This window comes from Hyperolius riggenbachi, chromosome 1 (assembly GCF_040937935.1).
Source record: "Hyperolius riggenbachi isolate aHypRig1 chromosome 1, aHypRig1.pri, whole genome shotgun sequence".
NCBI lineage: Eukaryota > Metazoa > Chordata > Amphibia > Anura > Hyperoliidae > Hyperolius > Hyperolius riggenbachi.
This window is the reverse complement of record NC_090646.1, coordinates 168,659,037-168,674,989: the sequence shown is the minus strand read 5'-3', so window position 1 is coordinate 168,674,989 and position 15,953 is coordinate 168,659,037. Positions and strand designations below refer to the sequence as shown.

Below are 15,953 nucleotides of genomic sequence, written 5' to 3'. Positions count from 1 at the left end.
GTAAGATATGGGGTGGCATGCCCAAAATCCATCCTGCCCCTATTCCAGACTTAACAGAAGAACTACTGAACAACAGGAAGTAATAAAGACAACTTGTCTGAAGATAACGTTTCCAAGCCTCAATTATCTGGAAGCTAACAACTGATTTGAAGAGAAAAATGTTGTATGTTTTTAATGCAGAGCTTACTGGAGATAATAAAGTAACTAATGCACTCATGTGGATTTTCTGCAGGTCCTGCTTCCAGCTGCAAGCCTCCTACAGCTTCAGGATGTGAGGAAAACGTGCTGCGAGTTCCTGGAATCCCAGCTACACCCCTCCAACTGCTTAGGAATCCGAGCCTTCGCTGATATGCACGCATGTTCAGAGCTGCTCGTTCAGGCCAACACATTCGCAGGTAATTTTACCACTGTACACACTGAGATCTGCTAAATAGTGCTACTGTACACAAGATTCACCATATGATTTAAAAGACAGAGGTTTGTGAAATCCTATAGTACACAGAATGCAGTCCAGCTGGAAATGTTTAAAGCGGATCCGAGATGAAAAACTAACTATAACAAGTAACTTTTCTGTATATGTTACCTTAAGTTTAGATAGTTTACACAGCATATCTAACTGCAAACAGCTTCAACAGAATATGATTATTTCATCCTGTGATACAATGAGGGCAGCCATGTTCTGTTTGTCACAGGCTGCTATCAGCTATCAGGAGATGCTATCAGCTTGCCTGTGTGTAAATTCAGTCCCCTCTCCTCCTCCCCTCTGCCTCTGAAATCAATGGCTAAAAACCTCCTCCACCTCCTGCCCAGAATTAGCTCCCATAAGCCCTTGCTACAGTGCCAAGGCACAAAAGGAGCTGTGGGCGAGGCTTGTTTAGTTTATAGGGAATTGGTGTATTAAAACAAAAAAAAAGTATTTGGTTTGAGGAATGTCCTATAAACTATATGAAAGGAACACAATTATGCAATGAGTAAAAGTTTATCTCGGATCCACTTTAACTAGGAAGAAATTAGAGTTATGGTGCCCTTACATTACTTGATATTGCAGGCCGATTGACCTTCCAATTTGATAATTTTATTGAATTGGGAGAGAATCGACACTGCAACATGACCGCCCAATTGATCGTTTGATTGATTTCCCTCCTGCTGGAAAATCTCAGTTGCAAGGGTTCGATCTGGTGCACACCATTTATGGCGTTTAATATTGTAACGGCTAACGGACTCCCTTGCTCAAATTTATTGTAAATCGCTGTGCAGTGTGTGGGCAGGCAATGGATCCGATCAGAGAGATCTGTCTGATTAATCTGGCCATACATCGAGTGTTATATGGCCACCTTTAAACTAAGTTGCTGCTGATTATAGCAGTGGTATGGCAATTAGGAGTCTAGCTCAGGGGCGTTTTTAGACATAGGCATTCCAGGCCATTGCCTGGAGTGCCAATTGTCCTGGGGGGACACCATGCCTCTGGACTAAGCCTTGCCCACACAGGTGTTCTATTACCTGCTTCTGCTGCTTGTGTGCAATAGCAGGAAGTTCTGTGTCCTGAGGAGCATCAGCTTTGCAGGTCCCTGGAGAGCAGACATCACAAGGTCTGAAAAGTGTAAGTTGCAGGCAGCTGCCACAGTGTCCTTCTGTGCAACCTCTCTCCCCCCATCCCTGTGCATCTTTCTGTCCCCCTTTGTGCCTCCTTCTGTCTCCTTGTGCCTCCTTCTGCCCCAGTGCCTCCATGTTTCTCCTTCAGTCCCCCTGTGCCTCCCATTGTGCCCCTGTGCCTCCTTCCTTCTTTCCCCCTTTGAGCCTTCTTCCTTCTGTCCCACTTTGTGCCTCCTTCTGTCACCTTGTGCTACCTCTGTGCATCCCTTTTTGTCCCACTGTGCCTAGGCTCCTTCTGTTCCAGAGCAGAAGCACAGCTCTGGTGAGCGCACAGCTTCTGCTGCTGTGCTGTACTTTGTGTTTACTAACTAAGCTGTGGGAATGCAGGAAGGGGTTGTGCAAGAAAATGCGACGATGATCAGTGAGTTGTTTGTATCTCAAGGACTACCTGTATTACCCTCCTTGCGACCGCCAAATGACGATTGGCGGCCGCTAGATGGCTTCCCCAGGACCGCGTAACGCCAACTGGCGCCAAGTCTTCGGGGTGTAGATTGCAGGGGATCTCGGTGCGCGCGCACTTACCCGCTTAAGTGATGGAGCTCTGCTCTGTCAACAGTCCCCCAGCAGTGATCAGATCGTTGAAACCAACAACAACAACAACAACAACAAATAACATTTGTAAAGCGCTTTTCTCCCGTGGGACTCAAAGCGCATAAGCATGGCTCCGACCATCGTGGTACAGGGGAAGAATTTTATAAATCTGGAAATGCCAGGCTAAACAGGTGGCTTTTCAGTCTGGATTTGAATAGCTCCAGGGATGGTGCTGTCTTTACTGGGTGTGGTAGGGAGTTCCAAAGAGTAGGGGCAGCATGACAGAAGGCTCTGTCTCCAGATTTTTTGAGGTGCACTCTGGGAGTGACCAAGTTTATAGAACTTGCTGATCTGAGGTTGTGAGAGGTGTGGTGCAGCTTCAGCAAGTCCTTCATGTATCCAGGGCCCAGATTGTGCAGGGATTTGAATGTCAGCAGTCCAATCTTGAAGAGTATTCTCCATTCTACTGGTAGCCAGTGCAGTGAGCGAAGGATCGGTGTAATGTGACAGTGGCGAGGCTGGTTTGTTAGCAATCTGGCAGCAGCATTCTGCACTAATTGCAGGCGACGCAAGTCTTTTTTGGGGAGGCCAGCATAAAGGGCATTGCAGTAGTCCAGCCGTGATGTGATGAAGGCGTGGACTAGGGTTTGAAGATCCTCTGGGGGAATCAGATGTTTAATCTTTGCAATGTTCTTCAGATGAAAGAAGGAAGATTTAACTACAGATGAAATTTGGTTTCTGAAACTCAATTCCCCATCGATTAGTACGCCAAGGCTGCGCACAAGGTTGGAGCTGTTTATGTCTGAATTCCCAATCCTGATTGGTGTTGCTTTAGGATAGAGCTGTTTTGATGGCGAGCACTGGCTTTGGACAAACAGGACCTCAGTTTTGTCAGCATTCAGTTTCAACCAGTTATCATTCATCCATGCCTGAAGCTCAGCTAAGCAAGAGTTTATTTTTGGGGTAGGGTCTGTTCCACCAGGTTTGAAGGACAGGTATAGCTGTGTGTCATCGGCGTAGCAGTGGTACGTCAGGCCATGTCGTTGGATAAGTGTACCGAGTGGCAACATGTAGATTGCAAACAGCAGAGGGGATAGGATTGATCCTTGTGGCACTCCGAATTGTAGAGGTGCAGGTTTGGACATTATAGGTCCTAGGGATACTCTCTGTGTTCTGTCAGTCAGGAATGATCTGAACCACTGGAGGACTGATCCACTGATGCCACAGTACTCCTGCAGTCTGTTAAGCAGGATTTCATGGTCAACTGTATCAAAAGCAGCTGAGAGATCCAACAGGATTAGGATGGAGCATTCCCCTCTGTCCCTTGCCATGAGCAGATCGTTGCAGACTTGGATGAGGGCTGTTTCACAGCTGTGGTGTTTCTTAAAGCCAGATTGTAGAGGGTCCAGGATGTTGTTTACTGACAGCCTGGTTTCAAGTTGCAGATAGACAGCCTTTTCAATAACTTTACCTAAGAAGGGGAGGTTGGAGACAGGTCTGTAGCTGCTCATAGCATCTGGATCCATGGAAGGTTTTTTGAGAAGGGGCTTGATGATTCCTTCTTTTAGAGAGGTAGGAAACCTCCCTGCTTGCAGAGAGCAATTTACTATTTTGTGAAATGCTGGACCAAGCAGGTCAGGGCATTTCAGCATATGTTTAGTTGGTCCAGGGTCCAGGTCGCAGGTTGTCTGGTGGAGACGACAGAGGGTGTCTGAGATCTCTTCCTCACTAATACTTTTGAAATCAGTCCAGGGTGTTAGGTTGTTTTTGCAGCTATTTCCATTAGTTGCATGAGTCTTGGGTGCTGTGGACTGAATGAGAGACCGAATAGAAGATACTTTGTCAGCAAAGTAGCAGGCAAATTTCTCACATAGCTCCTTTGAGGGAGTTATAGTGGGTTTTAGACAGGATGGATTACATAGTCTATCAACTGTGCGGAATAGTTGGGCTGGTCTGTTGGCGGCCTTTGCGATCTCCTGTGATAGGTAGGAGGATTTTTTCTTGGTGATCGCATTTTGGTAGCTTTCCCGGTGAGAGACAAGGGTGTGTTTATCTTTTGAATTCTGAGATTTTCGCCACTTCCTTTCTAGTCTGCGCACTTCTTTCTTTAGGTCCTTTAGTGAGCTGTCAAACCACCGTGCATGGTGAAGTGGTGTAGATCGTTTGATGCGAACTGGAGCGAGGGCGTCATAGGCAGATGACACTGCATGGTTGTAAATCAGGACCATGGAGTCTGGGTCTGCGCAATGATTGGTTAATGCGTCGAAGTTGAGGATATTCTGAACGTGCTGGGGTGAGACATCTTTCAGTGAACGGTATTTTATGAGTTCTTTCCCTCTGTGTTTTATCGCTGGTGCTGTCAGAGAGAAGTGGATGGTGTGGTGGTCTGACCATACCACTGGGTTTATATCCATGTGTGATATTAAAAGTCCGGAATGAAATATAAGATCCAGGGTGTGCCCTTTCGTATGGGTGGGGAGGTTGATAGCCTGAGAGAAACCCAGTTCATTCATTATGAGAAGTAGTTCACTTCCTAGCTGGGAGTCGTGATCATCCACCCATGCATTGAAGTCTCCCAGGATGATCCATCTAGGGTGTTCCACTGTTACGCAGGATAAGAGTTCAGATATTTCCTTAAGAAAGGCTGGACCATTTTTTGGGGGGCGGTATATGAGCAATATGTTGATGTTTACTTCCGCTGACAGTTGAGCTGCAATACATTCAAAGGTTTCAGTGGGGCCTATGGGCAGGGGCCTTATGTTCAAGGAGGATCTGAAGCATATGGCAACCCCCCCACCCTTGCCGACTTGTCTCTCACAGTGCAAGATTGAATAATTGGCCGGCACGGTTGCTTCAAGAGTTGGGCCTGCATGCTTCCCAAGCCAGGTCTCTGTCAAAAAGGTCAAATCAGAGAGCTCTATTAGGTCATGTATAGTTGCAGTCTTATTATTTATCGATCTGGCATTGCAGAGTGTAGCTGTGATTAAGCTTTTCTGAGGGCAAATATGTTTTTTATACTTGGATCCACTACCTCTCCGCCCCCTTCTGCATTTCCTGAGTATCCCAAAGGATTTTAAGAGTAGAGCCAGAGAGGTGTTAATTTGTAATTGATTCTTGGGAGGGCATGCAGAGAAAAGGTCCTTTGATGAGTATTTGTATGTTGACATTAGAGACAATAGACTTGTTCAGATAGCTTGTACTTCTGGAGTCCTGCTGGGATCAAAGGGGGTCTATGCAAAATCCTTTCATTCCTACACAGAGTTGGATCATAGATTTATTTTAAGTAAAGTTCCTTGTTTTAGAAGATAAATGATAACATAAATGTGGAAAATAGTCACTTGGTGCATATGCCTTGGATAATGTATAAAGGATTACTCACAGGGTGGAGTGAGGGCAATCACAGGCAATCAAGTTTCCAGAGAGGTTGAAGGTCTTGTTTCAGGTCAGCTGTTAGAAGGCTTGGTGTGTTCAGCAGAGGTGAGCTTCATGGAGGATTTCAATCCAGTTTAAATCTCTGCCATCCAAAGTAATCCGATTGTTCTGGTTGGTTGTAGTTGTAGCCTTGGTCGTGGTGGGTGGAATTCCTCTGTATTTTGAGTCCAGTTTCAGCACAAATAGGTTTAAAGGTGTAGAAATCTGAGACAAGGTCTGGAGCAGCTTAAGAGAGCTGCAGCCCGGCTGGGCGCGCTCAGATCACTGTCTATTTACATTGTACAGCACTGCGATCTATAGCAGCACTGCACTGGGGACCTCCGTGTCACTCGACTGTCCTCTGGAGAGGCTCAGAGTGCGATTGGCTCTCATAGGCTGATGCCTATGAGAGCTGATCGCTGTGATTGGCTGGCGGAAGAGGGATGAGGGATTTTTTTTTAATATACAAATTTAATCTGAATTAAATTAATAAATGATAATAAAAAATAGCTGCAGCAGCGATCAAAGCCCACCAACAGAAAGCTCTGTTGGTGGGCAGAAAAGGGGGGAGGGGAATTAATTTTGTGTGCTTATTTGTTTGGCTCCACAGCAAGCCATTAAAGCTGCAGAGCACTTATTTGTAAATAATAGCCTGGTCACTATGGGGGTGTAAGCCCATGGTCCGGAAGTGGTTAAGCATCCACCTTATACGCCACATGGTTCATATATTCTTTGGTGTGTGTGCATGTTTTTTTCTTTGGGGAGGGGAAAGCTGCTGACACAGGACTTCTTGCCTGGAGTGACAGAGGTTAGAACCAGCGTGGTCTAGCTCAATAGAATTACAAAGTCATGTAGCAGGAACAATTATTTACAAAGATGTATTTTAATTTTGTAGTAAGTTGTTTGGTTTTCCCCTATAGCTGGGCATGATTGTCCATTATTTGAGAGTTCTACCAAGCGATAGACGTTACACAAGTTTTTTTTGTTTTTGTTTTACTCTGGAAGCACTGACAGTACTGAGGATGGCAGCATAGATCACTACCTATACCTTGACATACTAGATTTTCATTACCCAAGATGTGATTGTCTCGGGTGAAATCGCAACATGGGTACAGTTGTCCCCTAATGACCCTGGGCTCCCATTTAGCGATCCTCTATACCTGATTAATCTTTGCCAACCTCTGTCAGTGTTGCCACAGCGGGACGCTTCCTGCTTGTCTTCTTTCTCCATAAAGCAGAACGGGCTTCTCCGCAGACAGCCAAGCACTGTGTCTGTATGATGAATCATGGACAGTCATTAAGGGTGACGCCAGAGTGTGCATGAACCTTTGGGTTTTGTTTTGCTGATCTGCTGCTTGAAGTCTTATGATTTGGGGTTTCTAGCAGCATGTTTTCCGGCCACTGGGGAAATCTGATGTACATGACAACTAGCGAGATTGCTAATTTTGGCGCAGAGCTGCACCGATGATTTGGGTGCCGCTATAGCCGACTCTGAGTCGGTGAGCCGCCATGCGTATCATTGCATGGGTTTCCGCGGTAACAGGATGCTATATTGGGTGTCAACGTATGCAGGGAGTGCAGAATTATTAGGCAAGTTTTGTTTTTGAGGAATAATTTTATTATTGAACAACAACCATGTTCTCAATGAACCCAAAAAACTTATTAATATCAAAGCTGAATATTTTTGAAAGTAGTTTTTAGTTTTAGCTATTTTAGGGGGATATCTGTGTGTGCAGGTGACTATTACTGTGCATAATTATTAGGCAACTTAACAAAAAACAAATATATACCCATTTCAATTATTTATTTTTACCAGTGAAACCAATATAACATCTCAACATTCACAAATATACATTTCTGACATTCAAAAACAAATCAGTGACCAATATAGCCACCTTTCTTTGCAAGGACACTCAAAAGCCTGCCATCCATGGATTCTGTCAGTGTTTTGATCTGTTCACCATCAACATTGCGTGCAGGAGCAACCACAGCCTCCCAGACACTGTTCAGAGAGGTGTACTGTTTTCCCTCCTTGTAAATCTCACATTTTATGATGGACCACAGGTTCTCAATGGGGTTCAGATCTGGTGAACAAGGAGGCCATGTCATTAGTTTTTCTTCTTTTATACCCTTTCTTGCCAGCCACGCTGTGGAGTACTTGGACGCGTGTGATGGAGCATTATCCTGCATGAAAATCATGTCTTGAAGGATGCAGACTTCTTCCTGTACCACTGCTTGAAGAAGGTGTCTTCCAGAAACTTCCAGTAGGACTGGGAGTTGAGCTTTACTCCATCCTCAACCCGAAAAGGCCCCACAAGCTCATCTTTGATGATACCAGCCCAAACCAGTACTCCACCTTGCTGGCGTCTGAGTCGGACTGGAGCTCTCTGCCCTTTACCAATCCAGCCACGGGCCCATCCATCTGGCCCATCAAGACTCACTCTCATTTCATCAGTCCATAAAACCTTAGAAAAATCAGTCTTGAGATATTTCTTGGCCCAGTCTTAACGTTTCAGCTTGTGTGTCTTGTTCAGTGGTGGTCGTCTTTCAGCCTTTCTTACCTTGGCCATGTCTCTGAGTATTGCACACCTTGTGCTGTTGGGCACTCCAGTGATGTTGCAGCTCTGAAATATGGCCAAACTGGTGGCAAGTGGCATCTTGGCAGCTGCACGCTTGACTTTTCTCAGTTCATGGGCAGTTATTTTGCGCCTTGGTTTTTCCACACGCTTCTTGCGACCCTGTTGACTATTTTGAATGAAACGCTTGATTATTCGATAAACACGCTTCAGAAGCTTTGCAATTTTAAGAGTGCTGCATCCCTCTGCAAGATATCTCACTATTTATTTTTGACTTTTCTGAGCCTGTCAAGTCCTCCTTTTGACCCATTTTGCCAAAGGAAAGGAAGTTAACTAATAATTATGCACACCCGATATAGGGTGTTGATGTCATTAGACCACACCCCTTCTCATTACAGAGATTCACATCACCTAATATGCTTAATTGGTAGTAGGCTTTCGAGCCTATACAGCTTGGAGTAAGACAACATGTATAAAGAGGATGATGTGGTCAAAATACTCATTTGCCTAATAATTCTGCACTCCCTGTACAAAGATACGTGTTGACGCCCGCTAATGCGTCCTGTTACCACAGTAACAAGTGCAATGATACGCGTGGCGGCCAGCCAACTCTGAGTCGGCAAAATGAAGCTTGCTTACGGTAGGGGACCAGAGGATCCAGAAGTGACGTCGAGGGCATAGGATAGCTGCAGGGGGCTGGTAAAAGCCCCAGGTAAGTGAAGCTCATTTTTTTCATTGGGTTTGGGTTTCCTTAACCACTTGAGCCTAACTGGACAAAAATTTTCGTCCAGTTAGGCTGCGCGCACTCCCGCGGGTAGCGCGCGCTCCCGCACCCCCCCCCCCCCCGGTGCGTGTTCCCGCCGGTGGCCGTTAGCCCAGCAATCAATTAAAGGGATTATAGATCCCTTTCATTGATCGGACCCCACTGGAGAAAAGCCGACAGCGTCTCTTCAGACGCTGCGACTTTTCTGAGCTAAAAAAGTTCCTGGTCTTCTTTCTTCTTCCTGGGAGCGAGATCAATCGCTCCCAGGACTTTATGACTGTGGCCATCTTGTGGCCAAATAGTAAAACTACACCCCAAACCTCATTTTATTAAATAAATGCATGTTTGAACATTTAAAATCCCCTGTTTACCTCCCACACCAAAAAATACCCACATAAAAGTTTTAATAAAAAATAAAATAAAAAATTACAATAATAATAATAATAATAATAATAATAATAATAAAAAAACAAAATACAAATAGTTACCCAAGGGTCTGAACTTTTTAAATATTCATGTCAAAGGAGTATATCAATATGATTTATTAAATTATGGGCTTCTAAATAGTGATGGATGAAAATTGAAAAAATGCACCTTTATTTCCAAATTAAATATCGGCACCATACATTATGATAGGGACATAATTTACTGTATATACTCGCAAGCAAGCCAACCCGCATATAAGCCAACCCCCTACTTTTTCCTGAAAAAACAGGAAAAAATTATTGCCCTCATATAAGCCGGGGGTAGGAAATGCTGCCTGTGTGATTTCCCCCCCAGTGTGTCCCAGTATAGTTTGTATAGTGGCCAGTATGGGTAGGTAGTGCCCAGTATAGCTAGTGAAGTGCCCAGTATAGCTAGTATAGTGCCCAGTATAGCTAGTATAGTGCACAGTATAGTGCTCGGTATAGCTAGTATAGTGCCCCAGTATAGCTAGTATAGTGCTCGGTATAGCTAGTATAGTGCCCAAGTATAGCTAGTATAGTGCCCAAGTATAGCTGGTATATTGCCCAGTATAGCTAGTATAGTGCCCAGTATAGGTAGTATAGTGCTCGATATAGCTAGTATAGTGCCCAAGTATAGCTAGTATAGTGCTCAGTATAGCTAGTATAGTGCTCAGTATAGCTAGTATAGTGCTCAGTATAGGTAGTATAGTGCCAGGTATAGCTAGTATAGAGCCCAGTATAGCTAGTATAGTGCCCAGTATAGCTAGTATAGTGATCAGTATAGATAGTATAGTGCCCAAGTATAGCTAGTATAGTGCTCGGTATAGCTAGTTTAGTGCCCAAGTATAGCTAGTATAGTGCTCGGTATAGCTAGTATAGTGCCCCCTGCCTCACCCAACCAAGCCCCCCCCCTCCTACCCCCCGCGGCCGCCGCTGCTATTAGCTTACTGTGCGGCTTCCTCTATTCCCCTCTCCGTCTCCGTCTCCCGGGCATGTAAATAGTTCACAGCAGCTCGCTCCACGGCGGCTGCTGTGTGATGACAGGAAGCTGTAGGCAGAGCGTATCGCCGTTACTATGGAAACCGCTCTGCCTCCAGCTTCCTGTCATCACACAGCAGGCGCCGTGGAGCAAGCTGCTGTGAACTATTTACACATACATTTTTACGCATTACTGGTTCAATGCGTACATTTGTACGCATTGAACTAGTAATGCGTAAAAATGTATGTGTTAATGTTCCTGCACTAGCGGGAATGTGTAAAAATGTACGCAATGCATCCCACCGACCTCTGAGGTCGGCATGCTGCCAGCGGGGGACTGGAGCAGCAGTGAGTGACTATGAGGGCACAGGATGGCTGCATGGGGCTGGTAGAAGCCCCTGGTAAGTGAAACTCATTTTTTTATTTTGCTTGGACATTCCCTTGAAATGTAGGACTTGCTTTTAGTGACACTGCAGAGTGCAAAGGTAGATGTCAGTGAGTAGAGCTTTCTACACCATCAAGTGTAAGAAACTGTTGCAGGGACAGTTTAGTAGGCCCAAAGCCACAGCAGAATCAAAATAAGCTTTATAAAGCCCCTATTTATAAATCATAGCTATTTTCTTTTGCTTTTTTAAAAGATGTTGATGTTGTTACTTTGATTACACAGTATTTTTTTATTTTTTTTTAATAAAAGAGCAAATTATATGAAGTGATGAATAGTTACTCGCCTAAAGCAGGAAAAAAAATGGGTACTAATGATTTTAGTAGTGGGTGCAGTTTTTTTTTTTCCACTTTTCGAGTAGTGTTCCCCTTACCAAAGTGGACAATACTTGTTTAATGTAAGTGATCACTCTAATTTCCGCTTTGTAGATTTAAGAATCATGAACCACAGACCTCTGCTGAAAAATGGATAGGGTGAGCCAATCTGGTGTATTATGCAAATCCAAATTGGGAGCATATACATAGGTTGTATTCTTCTTACATAAGAAGGCTTCCAACAGGATGCTGAGGCTTATAGGGATAAACAACCCTCCTCTACCCAGAATCCTTTGTCACCTCATGGTCTCAAAGATCAGCCCTATTCCCAAAAAGATTTAACGTTTTTAAAAACAAAAAACAGCCTGCATAATGGCTATATACATTTGCTTAATAAGAGAGGTACCCCAAAATGAAATGTAAAATAGAAAAAAGGAATGTAAGGCAAAACTTCCCTCCCGAAAATAAATCACATAGGAAGATAATTAGCCAAGTCTTTATTCAATACTTTAAACAAGATGTTTTGTGGGCTGCTTACCCACCTGTTCAAGCACCTAAGACAAAGTCTTACATAGAAGCGCAATAGTAAAATTCAAAAAAATGAAAATCCCATTTCAAATCTCAAATAAACAAAACCCGATTAAACCATATAATTCACATGTAATTGAGGTTTATAAAATTTGGTGTTTAGTAGACGTATATTAACTTTGTATTAAAGTTCAGAGTAATCTCAAATGTTCCTTTTTATTTAAATTAATAACGGGTGAATCATAGTAATTACCCAAGCCTATTAGTTCATATCAGCATAAAACATAATTACAATATAGTTTAAACAGTGCATTTCTGGCTCTTAAAATGCATACAGTATATCAGGGGGAAATAACATTACTCAACTTGTATCTTCCCCAGCTTTTATACATTATGTATGGTTAAAGTGCACTGTACAATAACAATGGGAATCCACAGTGAGTATATTTTGCGGTAATGATGAAGTGTCTAGCAGCAGTAGAGCATAAAAGGCTCTAATAAGGTAAGTGTACAGTGTACAGTGTTTAGCAGAGGAATATGTTAGAAGTTAAAAGGTGCGTACACACGCCATATTTTCACAAACGACGGGTCCGTCAGATCCCGCTGGGCGAACATTCTGCCGACAGTAGGACGTGTGTACAGTCTGTCGGAAGACTGATAAGACTGTTTTGCGGATCTGTCAAATAGTCTTATCAGTCTGCCGACAGACTGTACACATGTTCTACTGTCGGCAGAATGTCCGCCAAGCGGGAGGGTCTGACGGACCCGTCGTTTGTAAAAATATGACGTGTGTACACGCCTAAAGAGAAACCGTGACCAAGGATTTAACTTCATCCCAATCGGTAGCTGTCACAGGAGCCCTAGTGGCTGACCGCACTTAGCCTTCGAAACGGTGCCAGCGCACAGATCGTGCGAACTCTGGTCGCAGTCAATGCGCAGGAACCGTTAAGAATTAGCCGCAGACAACTCAGAAGGGAGCCTGTGAGACACGGGTGATTACAACTTCACCCACTGGTTCAGGGTACTGCCACCACCGCGGTTACCATGGGACCGTGGAGCCCATTAACTGACTAATCCTGCGAATAAAACGGTTAAACACACGATATTCTGTCTAGCCAACAACAAACAAACAGTAGCGTATCTTCAGAGACCCGGGATCAGTTCTGTGTGTGCTGATAAGCAGGGTAGCAGACAGTGAATGACTTGGAGAAAGTCGTTTATTCACGCAATATAAATAATTAATATATACAGACAATTATTAAAATCAACAATTATTAAAACAGTAATAGCCAGTATAAAAAATAAAAGAAGGGAGAAAGATACTTAGTTCCTGGAAAGATGTCCTTTTTGTGGGAAAACAGAGTTCTGGGTTTCAATTTGAGTTCAGACCAGGTGGATGCCAGCATATCCTCAAGCTGGCATCTGATGAATTCAAGATGTTTCAGTGTGGAGGACACTGAGTTTGGGTCCTCAGCCATTCTTATACCCCTGCTTCAGTAGGAGGGAGTGAGGGTGGGGAGCCATACACCCCCTTAGAAGATGAGATGAGCCCTCCCCTTATCCTGGGGGCTAGAAATCATATCTACCCATATATGGGCTCTATCTCACAGAACCGTACAGGTCAGGGCAGATTTATTAACATTTTCAGGTCTGTCTCGATTTACCCAGCGCCCTGATACCAGACATGAGGGGTGGGACCCCTGTGGTATCATCAGGGCATTTTCAAACTGCCTAACTGGAAGTCCTTACCTCAGAATGTTCTGAAACTTCCTCAGAACCAGCACCGGGGCTCATGCTACACTTCCCCCACGTTTGGTGAAGCTGCCATCTCAGGAACCCCAGAAATATTACAGATCTGGGAAGTTATGGATTATGCCATGAGCCTCAGGTTAATTCAGGAGGTGTTCTAGCTGCTAACAGCTGACTTTCCTTTGATCTTTACTAGGGAGCAAAGTGTCAAGACCTCCTGTGGATTCGTAGCCTGCCTGGCTGTACCTAGGCATCCTTTGGTTAATTAACATCTCCATGAGATCAGCTAAGTGTCACCTGGTTCCCAGAACCAAAAGGGGAATTGTGCCTTCCACAGGGAATATGTCCAAGCTAATTAACACCTTCCCCCCAGGCTGTCACTTCAGCTAAGACAGATCCCCCAGCTGTTCCTAGGCATAGGGATACTACACGTCAAATCTTGGTTCTATTGATCTGAGGCGCAATCGATGCAGGAATCGAGTGCGATCGTTCTTTTCTTCACGGGCGGTTCCAGGACGCGCCTGCGACCCCGCAACCGTCCGTGACAGTAGCTGATACTCCCTTTCCCATGAGCAATCTTTACCTTTTCTCTAACACAGGGGTTTCAAACTCGCGGCCCGCGGGCCATTTGCGGCCCTCAATACAATATTTTGTGGCCCGCGCCGGTAAAAGCTTCCTTATAGTTCGCTTCAGTGCTCCCAAGTAATCCGCCGCATCCCCACCGCTAAACGAGGGCTGCAGAGCCCCCAAATCGCCCGGGGGGCAATCTGCCGGCATTTCCTGGAAGGGGCAGATTTTTCAGCTTCAGCTCTGCCCCTCCTGACGTCAATCGCGGCGCATCGCCGCCTCTGCCCGCCCCTCTCACTCTTCCTTCACAGAGAGGGGCGGGGAGAGACGGCGATGCGCTGCGATTGACATTAGGAGGGGCAGAGCTGAAGCTGAAAGCTCTGCCCCTTCCAGGAAATGCCGGTGGATTGCCCGCCGGGCGATTTGGGGGCTCTGCAGCCCTCGTTTTGCGGCCTGGACACGGCGGATTACTTGTAATGGGAGCACTGAAGCGAACTATACGGTAAAATAGGCAAAATAGTTAGCTTCAGTGTGAATTTGATTTTGAAATAAAAATCTATGCAATGTGGGGGCGGGAGCTGCTGATTGACTTTTTTTGTGAAATCCCTTATGTGGCCCAGCCTCATCCTGACTTTGCCTCCTGCGGCCCCCACGTAAATGGAGTTTGAGACCCCTGCTCTAACAGATCATCAGGGGGCTCTGTATGGCTGATTTTGTGGTAAAACCCCTCCCACAGTGTGATAACCCCCCCCCCCCCCCCCCCCAGAAAGAAACAGAATTTGTCATCGGCTACATAGCTGACACGTGTCTGTAAAGGCCAGCCAGCGATTGGTACTGATCCTCGATGGGCATCATAAGTCAAGAGGTGTGTACACACCCTAATACTTTTAGCAATAGACACCGAACGAACTTGCAGATCAGATGTTTCTGACAAGACTAATGGCCTATTTCCATTTAGTCCATTTATAAATATGCAGTTATAAGATGAGTTTGGATGGTGGAGAGACGTCTCACTAGACATCCGTATAATCTGTAACTGGGCCCTGTACGTCTTGTAAAGCGTACAAATGCTGTGTAAGAACAAGATTCATCCCCCTCACCATCTGCTACCTGTACCAGCTGTATTCCCAGTTTAGAATGTCAGCCTATAAATGATTATGTTCATGCGGAGTCTTCATTAACCAATATGACTGTCTGAGCACAATTAAACGGTAATAAAGAGAACAATGACGTATGAATCTTAACTCCTGCCAGATCAGTGTCCCCCCTGTGTGTCGGGCAGAGGAAGCAAGTCTGATGCTGACACATCCACTTCTCTGTCTTGGCTTATCTCCCCTTGTAACCATATAACACTAATTCAGCAAGGCTCAAGTGTTCCAGGCGTCTAGGGATTCTTGCATTTATTTTGCTGTATGGACCACATTCAAGAGAGTGCTGAAAATTTACCGCAAGACTCTTTGATTTTATATCTATTCTTATATTCAACTGCTAATAAATCATTTTGAGCTTTTTGGGGGGAGGGAGGGGGTCTTACTTACCCCTAGTATATTCTAGAAAACATGTCACCGTTGGGGCAGTCTCTAATATTATTAATTTTGAATTGATGCAAATGTTCTACAAATTTGACACCATTCATTAATTATAGTCACTGGTGCATTTTAAAGCCTTGAAATAAATCACTTTTAGGCCTGGGCCCCACTAGAGTGGAGGGGAACCCACAGGAGCTATTGCAATTCAGCTAAATCCCAATTGCTGGTCCTGCAGCATTTTTGAAGCTATTACATAGTTACATAGTTATTTTGGTTGAAAAAGACATACGTCCATCAAGTTTTGCATTGCACTCCAATGCAAGAGATAGCACTGCAAAATCTGCCAGCCCCCTGCAAAACAAAAGTTTGCCTTCTTAAAGGATACCCAAACTGACATGTGACATGATGAGATAGACGTGTATGTACAGTGCCTAGCACACAAATAACTATGCTGTGTTCCTTTTTT

At 44.7% G+C, this 15,953-nt stretch overlaps 1 protein-coding gene across 2 annotated transcripts in view; it reads left to right on the top strand.

The window, feature by feature from the left end:
* The window catches only part of KLHL2 (kelch like family member 2), a 187,266-nt gene that overhangs the window by 81,379 nt on the left and 89,934 nt on the right, over positions 1–15,953 (top strand). For both annotated transcript variants that reach the window (XM_068278835.1, XM_068278836.1), the window contains one exon: positions 233–395. In XM_068278835.1, the coding sequence (XP_068134936.1) occupies positions 233–395 (163 nt within the window). The remainder of the gene's footprint in view (positions 1–232; positions 396–15,953) is intronic.